The 11,151-nt window shown below is 40.1% G+C and overlaps 1 protein-coding gene across 1 annotated transcript; it reads left to right on the top strand.

Annotated features, from left to right (window-relative positions):
* The first annotated feature begins 203 nt into the window (after positions 1–203).
* On the top strand, positions 204–2,935 carry LOC119798386 (heat shock 70 kDa protein 12A-like). Its single transcript, XM_038307829.1, has 4 exons — positions 204–485; positions 683–907; positions 988–1,159; positions 1,868–2,935. The coding sequence occupies exons 1-4, from the start codon at positions 204–206 to the stop codon at positions 2,893–2,895; spliced, it is 1,707 nt and encodes a 568-aa protein (XP_038163757.1). The 3' UTR covers positions 2,896–2,935.
* The last annotated feature ends 8,216 nt before the right edge of the window (positions 2,936–11,151 follow it).

Raw genomic sequence — 11,151 nt, forward strand, 5'->3', positions numbered from 1 at the left:
CTTTACTTGTCTCTGTGCGTAATCCTCTTTCCTCTAGTGCAGTCTTGTCCTCAATGAGTGTACAGAGTGGCACACCTTTTTTTTTACTTCAGATTAGGTGTCAAAGGTTGACTTATTGCTGACTTCACCCTTTAACATTAGTAGAGGTGCTGTGACTCCTGCATTTCATTGTCACAAAGCTGAACAGCTTGAATGTATTAGACATGGGGGACTCTTTCATCATAGCAATAGATTTTGGTACTGCATATAGTGGACATGCCTTCAGTTTGACTGCCAGGGACGCTAAAAGTGATATCCATGTAAAGAAGTGGGGAGAAAATGTTGGTCAACAAACTCCAAAGACTCCTACTTGTATCCTCTTCAATGAAATGGAAGAATTTATGAGTTTTGGGTATAAAGCCCAAGCTGACTATTTCAAAATGAAGGGAAAACAAGCCCAAGAATCTTTCTTATTTGACTGCTTCAAGATGTCCCTCTACGGTGAAGTAAGTAAAACCAGTTTTATTTTTTTACATACTGCATTTGTTTATCAAGATGAAATAATGATTAAGGACATCAACACCTTATCTGATTTATAGATAATGTTACCAAATGTAGTTGATTTTTTTCTTTTCTACATCACATGTTGTTGCAATAAGATTCAGCTTCAAACATGATTGACTTTATGATTTTTAATGTCCAGAAATTCAACAGGAATCTCAAGATTAAAGCAGCCAATGGAAAGGAATTAACAGCCCTTAAAGTTATTACAGAAACTCTAAGATTCCTGAAAGATGATGCATTACAAACCATTAATGACAGTGCAGCTGGTACAACGTTTACAGCCATTGATTTCACCTGGGTGCTGACAGTTCCTGCCATCTGGGGTCCTTCAGCTAAACAGTTCATGAGAGAAGCTGCAATGCAGGTAGTATGTATTTAAAATAAAGGTAAATAAAGGTCAATTGTGAAACAAATTTTCTTATTCTGTGTTTATTGATATTCCAGGCTGGTATTGTGGAGGCAAGAAATAAAGAAAAACTTATCATTGCTCTGGAACCAGAAGCAGCATCTCTCTGGTGTAAGCAGCTGCCTGCTGAAGGTTTCATAGCAGAACACCAAGGGCAAACCAAACTAGAACAATCTCCAGGAACACAATATATTGTTGTTGACTGTGGAGGTATTGATTTATAATATTTATTTTTGTTTATCTACTGTTGTATTGCCCATACATTTTAAAATGCATTTTTGTGACTTAAAAAGTTTTCACAATTTTTTGGGTGTAAACATTTTTATTCAGTTAATAGTTTAAACAGTTTTTTGTCCAAACACAAATTATTTTTTGTATAAAGCTTAGAGAAGATAATTTTTCCAAAGGATTGGCTTTCATATATGTATTTTTTTCCCAAATGCTTAAAAATTGTTAGAAAGGTAGGGCTGCCAATATCACACAGACAGTTAATCCTTAACTGGGTCTTCTCCCAGTTACAGCCTTTTTTATGGTTTAACCCTGTAATGCCAAATGAATCATATTTCATACATACGGTTTTTGAAATGTTTTCCGTCTGACGCCTTTTGCATAATTTAATGGTAAAAACTTTGCTCAAAATCCTAATGTACACAATCAGATATACCTGATAACAGCCAGTAGAAGACTACACAAAAATAATTTTGACTTTTGCATAGTAATAAATTATTAATATCAAAAATGTATTTCTGTTTTTTCTTTTTACATATTTTGTTAAAAGGCCAAATAAGGACTTCAAACCAAAAAAAAGTAATTTTCTGTTTTGTTTATTCTTGGATCGGGCTTTAAAGGGTTAAGGAATTTATGCTGGTAGTACTGGTAGTTTTTCTTAATCAGTTTTTTGCACTGTGTGTGTTATAGGAGGAACCATTGACATCACAGTTCATGAAGTCCTCAAAGGAGGAGCCTTAAAAGAACTTCATAAGGCCTCTGGAAACAATCTGGGAGGACAAACTGTGGACCAAAGATTTAAAGAGTTTCTTAGAAAGATATTCTGTAATGGAGTGTGGGATGAATTTGAAAAAAAACATCCCAATGATGTTAAAAAGATGATGTATGATTTCACACTTTTCAAAAAACAAGATGAAGATGTGAACATTAGCTGTCCTTATAGCCTTGGAAATGTTGCTCAGAAAAATAAGGCAATGGAGGAGTACTTTGAAAGGGTAGAAGGAGCTTCCTGGGATGAAGGAAGTATAACCATCACTAAAGAGAAACTAAACTCTTTCTTTACAGAGAGTCTGGAGGGCATCACTCAAAGTCTCAAAGAAATCCTTACCAAAGCCCTAAACATTAAGTACATTTTATTAGTAGGGGGCTTTGCTGAGAGCAAGATTCTGCGAAAACATATTGATGATAAGTTTGGGGTTAAGTGTAAAATTCTGTGTCCACTTAGGCCACAGGAAGCAATCCTAAAAGGAGCTGTAGAGTTTGGAAGAAAGCCACACTTGGTGGCATCTCGGAAAAGTGCTTTCACTTACGGAGTCAGAGTTTCTCGAAGGTTTGACAAGTTCAAGCACAAGGCAGAAAAAAGATTCACCAACAAAGAGGGTGAATGGTGCAGGGATCTGTTCATGAAACTGGTGGAGGCCGATGAGGATGTGGATTGGGATGAAACCAGAACCTTCACCTTATATCCGACCGGGGCAGATACAAGGATGATGAACTACAATTTTTACTGCACCAAAAAGAAGAGTCCACAATATGTGGATGAGGAGGGAATGGTGAAGATTGGCTGCTTCTTTCTACACTCTCCAAATACCAAGCGTGGTATGAATCGGGAACTTAAACTAAACATAAAGTTTGGCTCCACAGAAATGACCATAGAAGGAAAAGACCTAGATTCTGATTTAACATCATCAGTTGAGCTCGATTTCATGAGTAATTAAAAATCTCACAATATTTTTTGAGTGTTTAGAAGATTGTATTTCATGCATGTCTGTATGTACATCTGACTTTTTTCCTTATAACTATTTGGTTATTGCGTAAAATGGAATACCTGTTTACTAAAAAAAAGTAAGGTATTTGATTTAAATGAATTATTTTCATTTTAAGTTAACTAAAAATTTAATTAAAATTTTTGTTAATAAAAGTTAGCTATTCTTTAGTTCTTGAGTGTTCTGTTTATTTATGGTTGCCTTTGTGTTTTTGTTTTGACCTAGACGAAAATTATTTTAAATAAAATTAAAATATTGTCTCATATAAACATAAAAACATAACGACATGGTGTATCCCCATGCAAATGAAATATACATTTAATTTTCAAAAAAAGCATTTCATTGTGATTTATACCATGTTTGTAACAATAAGCCTATTTTAAGACATTTTCAAGCTTAACATATCCAGTTAAAGGTTTAGTGGAAGATTTTCCCGAATTTTAGAAATGACCAGCCATCGCCACTTAAAAAACTAATCCACATGCACAACCCTGTACCTGCTCCGAAAAGGAACATGTGCGAGAGCAGGCACAAGCCCATTTCTCCTCATGTACACTGTTTAAAAGTAGCTGTTTGCATCGCTCATACAAGCTTACTTTACAAAAGAAGAGTTGCAATTTTTCAACTATGTCAGACTCACCACTGGCAAGGGAAAATGGGGATGAGCACGGAGGATGGCCTTACGTAAACATATCACCAGAATGATTAATCATTAGGGGGGCCACTTACTTTGATGATCCACCTGGAAAAAGAACATCCTTCAGTATACCTACATTAAATTCAGTTCAGCTGGATTCATATCAGTTTGGGTGATTCAGTTCAATCATAACAATCACAATCTCATTCTGTTTCAAACACTTGTCATTTTTAAATCATAAAACAAATTGAGGCACTTGCATATTGCTGATACGAAAAGAGTCCCAGCTAACTGCACAACCTCTCGATGTAAACACCCATTTAAATACAGAAGATCGAGAAAACAAGAAAAATCATCCAACAAAACTAGAGTTCAGTATGAATACCAATGTGCTCAAGTCAATATAATTGGTCAATACATTTCTGATGAGTGAGATCAGTTGATTAATATAAAAAGGATATAGAATACAGTTACTGTGATTTATTTACAGGTTATTAGTGAAAAGGGTTCATTGTTAATTGGCTTCAGCTTGAAAGAACGGCGGTTGAACTACATTTTAAGACTGGATGAGAAGACAGAACCCAAACAGTCAGCAAGCAGAAAATAACCATAACAAGACAAGATCTACACATAAAAAATAATTACAAAGTGGCTCAAAAACAGGATAAAAGAGAAGTGAATAAAACACAGCAGTACATAAGACCCTTCTCCAAAATAAATTAGGAACTGGGTATCTACAGATAAGAATAAAAACACCATAATAAAAGCAAGTTATTAAAAGAAATGTCAAGATAAACAATAATTTTTAAGCAACACCCAAATGTGAAAAAAAAATTTCTTACTATTACCCATTTCATTTTGTAAAAACACAAGAAATTTCATTAAGTAGAGCTCACTAAGTAGAGTTAAGTAGACTTCACTAGACTTTTTCATTTTTAAAGTGCAGTGATAAAAAACATGGTGATGAAAAAAACACTGTGGTGAAAAAAAAGTGATGTAAACATATGACTGTATAGTTTCAGTTATAACATTTAGGTTTTCTTTTTTTATAACCCATTTTATATAACATTAAGCAGTCTAATGGCAGTGGGGAAGAAACTGTTCTGGAATCTGCTGGACCTGCATTGGATGCTTCGAGGTATCTTTCCAGAGGGCAGCAGGGAGAGCAGTCCCTTTTGGTGTGAGGATTTATGATGCGGGCTATGGACACGCAGCGCTGGGATGAAATGTCTTTAATGGAGTGAAGAGGAACCCAAATGATCTTCTCTGCTGTTCTTACCAATCTTCTCACCTTCTTCCAGTCGGAGGCACTGCAGACTCGACACAACACAGCTGGTCAGAACTCTCTATGTGATTCTGTAGAAGGTGGTGAGAATGGGTGGGGGCAGGTGGGCTCTCCTCATCCTCCACAAGAAGTACATGTGTACACTTTTGATCAGTGAAATGGTGTTTACGTTCCAGTTGAAGGTGTCTGTGATGTGCACCCCAGGAAATTAGCGCTGTTGACCACCTCTACAGCTGAGCTGTTGATGACCAGTGCGGCGTGGTTAGGCCGGTTCTTCCTGAAGTCCAAGATGATCTCTTTGTCTTCTCCACGTTGAGGATCAGGCTGTTATCTTTGCACCAGTCCACCAGCTGCTCCACCTCCATCTCTGTAGTTCTTGTCGTTGTCGTCTCTGATGAGGCCCACCATCGTGGTGTTTTCTGCAAACTTCACAATGTGATTGGTGGTGAACCTGGGGACACAGTCATCTGTCCTCAGGGTGAACAGCAGGGGGCTCAGGACGCAGCCCTGAGTGGAGACTGTGCTTAGGGTGATGACATCAGTTGTGTTTTGTCCGAACCAGTCTAACTGAGGTCTGTCTGTGAGGAAGTCTAGCAGCCAATTGCGGAGTGGTGTATTGAAGCCCAGCTGTTCCAGTTTGCCCATCAGATTCTGTGGGATGATGGTGTTGCAAGCTGAACTGAAGTCCAGGAACAGCATCCGGTGTTCTTCTCCTCCAAGTGTGCCAGTCTCAGGTGGAGAGCAGCAGACATGGCGTCCTCAGTGTAGCGGTTCCATTGGTAGGCTTGAAGCATGCTGGCAGTATGGATCGGTGCAGGGAGGTGTTAAAAATGTGCTTCGTCAATCTGATGGCATGGTTTAAGTTGGCAGGCGCTGTTCTCAGTGCCTTTTTATCACCAGACTTAAAAGCTGATCTCTGAATCTCTCCATTCGTCCAGGGTCTTTGGTTGGCCTGGATTGTGATGTTTTTTTTATGCTAAAGTAAAAAATGTGTGTAATGTACAAGTTGTTAATGTAGGCTGACACAGTCATGGCATTTTCATCAATATTTAATAAGTTGTCATATGTATCTGCAGCCTTAAAGATTTTCCAGTCAAAGCATTCAAAACAGTCTTTGAGTTTCTCCATGGCGCCCTCAGACCACACTCTGACCTCTTTAACTGTCAGTTTAGCCCTGATCATTGTGGCTTATATGCAGGGATAAGCATGACAGAGAGATAATCTGATGACCCGGGGTGGGGGCTGCTTTGAATGCATTTTTGATGTTAGAGTAAACCAGGTTAAATGTTTTCACCCTGAGTTGCAAAGTCCACATGTTGGTGAAAATGAGGAAGAACATTCTTAAGTTGGCCTTGTTAAAATTCTCAGCAATGATGAAAACACCCTCTGTGTATGCAAGTTGGAGCTCAGAGATAGCCTGGTATAGAGTCTTCATGGCCTCTTTTCTATTAGCGCTGCGGGGCACATAAACAGCAGTGATGCTAACCTGCAGTTAACAATCAGAGAGCAGAAGCTGGCGACCAATCTAACACCAGCTGTTGATGTAAACACAGAGCCCACCACCCAGAGTCTTACCGCTTAGTTCTTTGTTTCTATCGGTGCGGTATAGCGTTAGCCCCTCCAGGCTAATAGCATTGTCTGGTATTGCTGGATGCAGCTAAGACTCTGACAGAATAATGGTGCAGCAGTTACATATCTCCTTTTTTGAAGAGAGTTTGAGTCTCAGATTATCCACTTTGTTTTCCAAAGAGCAGGATTGATAGAAGGGGTGCTCTGTGGGGATTTCTCCATAGTTTCGCCATTAGCCCGGCTCTGCAGCTGAGCTTTCCCTGTCCCGTTCATCTCATCCTCTGGCCGTTTTGTTCCGCTGTTGTTTTGTTTACATCCATCCATTGCACAGCTTTTTAAATGGTCAAAAATGTCTGTCTTTAAAACATTTTGTGACTATAGCTCCAGCAGGCATTGGTGATCATAAATGTGGGTTTGATGTCTAGTTTGAATCGTTTTAAGCAGGATATTTCATGAAATTGTTGAGAGCTGTTCTTGGCCACTACCTTGGAACGCCGCCAAGGTAAACGGGTGATTTTAAGCTCACAGACTGATGATGTGTGAGGCAGTTAAACCCTAATATTACCCATCTGTATGTGTCAAAACTAATGTTTTCCCCACATTTGTGAAGCATTCTAAGGGATTTTTATTTTTATGATCCCAGTCAAGGCATTCCAGGAGGAGTTTTTACATCTGATGTTGTTTTTCCTTCCTAATTAGTATTGAACACGCTACCATTTTCTCACTTAATATATTTCTTGAGGTGATATTGACATGACATTTTTACCAGATGTTAATAACATTCCATGCAATCCGCACATGCAATGAAATCAAACCATAGAGAAAGAAATTAAGTTATGTTTAATAATGTGAAGTGATATAGGGAAAAAGTATTGAACATGTCCGGAAAGGGAGGTGCAAAAAAGCATAAACAGCCAAGACACCAGCCTAAATCTCTCAGTAATTAGAAAGCATTCCTGCCCCTTGTCTGTACAAATTATTATCAGCTAAAAATGCATCTCTGGTATCACATAAGAAACATATAATGATGGGCAACTGTAAAGGGCTTTATTAAGACATTTGCAATCCTATTGTTGCAAATAATGATGGGAGCAATGATTGTGTGGGATTCTTTATAAGATTGATTCTATTCAAAATAAGATGATTAGCACTCCTTTAACTATGATTGGTTTATCTCTGGGAGGTGAGGTAGCATCTGAGGCAGCCATAGAATCTGAACCGGATTTAGACTTCTTTTATCCAGTTCAATTCAACTCAGTTTAAATATATAGCGCCAATTCACAACACATGTCATCTCAAGGCACTTAGATAGGCTAAAGTTTTCTATCTAAGGAAAACCAGTTGATTGCATTGAATTATTGACTCGAATACAATCCCTATCACTGGGCATGCTTGTAGCAACAGTGGAGAGGAAATACTCCCATTCAACAGGAAAAAACCTCCAGCGGAACCAGGCTCAGTGTGAGCGGCCAACTGCAGAGGCAGACTGGCGTTCTCTTGACCCAGATGACTTGGTCAATTAAAGACTTATATACAACCTTCTTTTCTAATCTACAATTCCTGAGAAAGTAGTTGCCAAACAAGTGTGTAACCACTTACATCATAATGAACTTTTTGTAGAGTTTCAGTCTGGCATTAGAGTTCATTATAGAAGTGAAACAACTCTGGTGAAAGTCACTAATGATATTCTCATAGCCTCAGATAATTGACTCGTATCTGTACTTGTCCAGTTGGATGTCAGTGCTGCATTTGATACAGTTAATCATAATATTCTTTTAGAAAGACTTAGGTATTCTGTAGGAATTAAAGGAACAGCACTGGACTAATTTAAATCTTATTTTTCAGTGTTTTCACATAAATAATAAATCTGCATCATGCTCCAGTGTTACGTGTGGAGTACCACAGAGATCAGTGCTAGGACCAATTCTCCTTGCTATATATATGCTCCCATTCGGTAGAATTATTAGAGAGAGCATGGGATACATTTCCACTGTTATGGTGATGATACTCAGCCATGTTCAGTAAACTATAAGATGGCGGCGCCTTAAGGCAGTGGGAAAGAACAGCTTTCAACAATTCCACGAAATATGCCATTCAAAACGCTACAAACCAGGCACTGATCTTGTCATGCTAATTCTTACATACAAGCCACAGCTGATCAGGGCTAAATAAAGTGTTAAAGAGGTCTGAGTGTGGTCTCATGGTACCATCGAGAAACTGTTTTGAATGCTCTGACTGGAACATCTTCAAAGCTGCAGCCATCCATGTTAAATTATTAAATATTGATCAACATGCCATCACTGTGTCAGCCTACATCAACAACATCGACAAATACATTGAGGATGTCAGCATCAACAAGAACATCACCACCTGGGCCAACCAATGACTCTGGAGGAATGGGGAGGTTCTAAAATCACTACAAGTAAGGAATTCAGCTTTCTTACCATGCCATTAGATCAGCAAAGCAGAACAACAGCCAGAAAATCCAGGATATTTTCCAAGACACCAGGATGTATCCGTCAGGGTCAGACAGAACCCCTCTGATATCAACACACTAAGCACAGGCTCCCCTCAAGGCTGCGTCCTGAGGCCCCTGCCATTCACCATGATGACACATGACTTCATACCTAGGTTCACCACCAATCACATTGTAAAGTTCACAGATGACACCCTGGTGGTGGGCCTCTTCAGACAACTATGACCAGGAGTACAGAGAGGAGGTGGAGCAGCTGGTGGGCTGGTGCAGAGACAACAAGCTGATCCTGAATGTGGAGAAGATGGAGAAGTTTGTCATAGATTTCAGGAAGAACCGGGTTAACCATGCTCCACTGCTCATCAACAGCTCACCGTAGAGGTGGTCAGCAGGACTAAATTCTTGGGGTTGCACATCACAGACAACGTCACCTGGACTATAACCACCACCTCACTGGTCAAAAGGGAACAGAAGTGCTTGTACTTCCTGCAGAGGATGAGGAGAGCCCACCTGCCCCCACCCATCCTCACAACTCTCTACAGAAGCACCATAGAGAGCATTTTGACCAGCTGTCTCACTGTGTGGTGTGGAGGTTGCAGTGTCTCAGTCTGGAAGAAGGTGAAGAGAGTAGTTAGAACTGCAGACAAGATCATTGGGGCTGGGGGGCGCTGCTGAGCTTAAATGGAGTAGGACGTGGGTTTGGAGACTCCTGTCGATTTTGATTTAAATTCTAATTCACTTGCGCTTTTTACTCACATATTTTGTCCTGGCTTGCTCTGCACTACTTTTTTATTGGGAATTTCTATTTTGGACTGTGCAAGATGTCTGGAGAGAACTCTAAAAGTCGTAACATTATTCAGACACAATTATGGCGGGGTCTACAAGCCGCGGCCTCGGGTGAGCCGTCCGCCCCTGCAGAGGTCGCCTCGACGCACGCTAACCTTGACACCACTGCCCTCAAACTCGAGTTGCTGGCCGCGCTGAGGAAAGATATCGCAGATATTTTTAAAAAGGAGCTGCAGGCTACTCTCTGGGATGCTTTGTCTACTATCAAGCTCGACCTGCAAGCGGTCAAGACACAGCTGGCGAGTGATAAAGCTGCTACCGATGCTACCATGTCCAAGCTAAAAGGTACGGTCGGAGAGATGGAGCATGCACTCACTGAGTGCTCCGATGACATCGCCGAGATGAAAACTACAATCAAGTCCCTCACAGCCGACGTGGCCAAGCTGGAAAATAAATGTGAAGACCTGGAGTCCAGAGCTTGGCACAGCAACATCAGGATAGTGGGATTACCGGAGGGTCCTGACACCTGTTCCACTACTGCTGTATCCGCCTTACTGAGGGAGGCGTTCGGTTTGGTAAAGGAGCCGCTTGTGGATCGGTCCCACCGGACCCTCCAACCCAAACCCGGTGATCGTCCACGAGCCATTGTGTGCAGACTTCACTATTACGGTGACTGTGTGGACATTTTGCGCCGTGCCAGAGAGCTCTGGCAGATTAAGGTCGGAGACTTGACCATCTCAGTCTTTCCTGATCACACCGCCAAGATAGCCCGGGCTCGGGCTGCATTCAGCGAGGTCAGACGCCAACTCCGGGGCTTTGGCGGTGCTCGATACGGTCTGTTTTATCCAGCTCGTCTTCGCATCACATACAACGGTGTTGAGAAGGACTTTGTTTCAGCAGAGAAAGCCAGCGACTATGTCAAATCCTTGATTTCTGAGTGAGCTATGATACGTTTTCTGATCTGTGTTCTTTTATTCCTCAAAGTTTGTGCTAACTAACCTTATTTCTCTACCTGTGCAGTATTTGGTGGTCTTTTGCTTGGTTGCACTGAATAGGTTAGTATATTGTTATATTACGTGGCCATACCATATTTGCTAATTTTGTAACTGAGATCAGATCAGCACTACCTCATTTTATGCTTTCTGCAACTACAGTGGGGCAAAAAAGTATTTAGTCAGCCACCAATAGTGCAAGTTCTCCCACTTAAAAAGATGAGAGAGGCCGGTAATTTTCATCATAGATATACCTCAACTATGAGAGACAAAATGAGAACAAAAAATCCAGAAAATCACATTGTCTGATTTTTAAAGCATTTATTTGCAAAATATGTATAAGTATTATATATAAATAATATAAATAAGTATTTGGTCAATAACAAAAGTTCATATCAATACTTTGTTATATACCCTTTGTTGGCAATGACAGAGATGAAGCATTTTCTGTAAGTCTTCACAAGGT

This window comes from Cyprinodon tularosa, unplaced genomic scaffold (assembly GCF_016077235.1).
Source record: "Cyprinodon tularosa strain WSP-4 unplaced genomic scaffold, ASM1607723v1 ctg620, whole genome shotgun sequence".
Lineage (NCBI taxonomy): Eukaryota > Metazoa > Chordata > Actinopteri > Cyprinodontiformes > Cyprinodontidae > Cyprinodon > Cyprinodon tularosa.

Coding starts and splice junctions, on each gene's coding strand:
- LOC119798386 (XM_038307829.1), top strand. CDS start 204: ATGGGGGACTCTTTCATCATAGCAATAGATTTTGGTACTGCATATAGT. Junction 486..682: donor AGATGTCCCTCTACGGTGAA/GTAAGTAAAACC, acceptor TTTAATGTCCAG/AAATTCAACAGGAATCTCAA. Junction 1,160..1,867: donor TATTGTTGTTGACTGTGGAG/GTATTGATTTAT, acceptor TGTGTGTTATAG/GAGGAACCATTGACATCACA.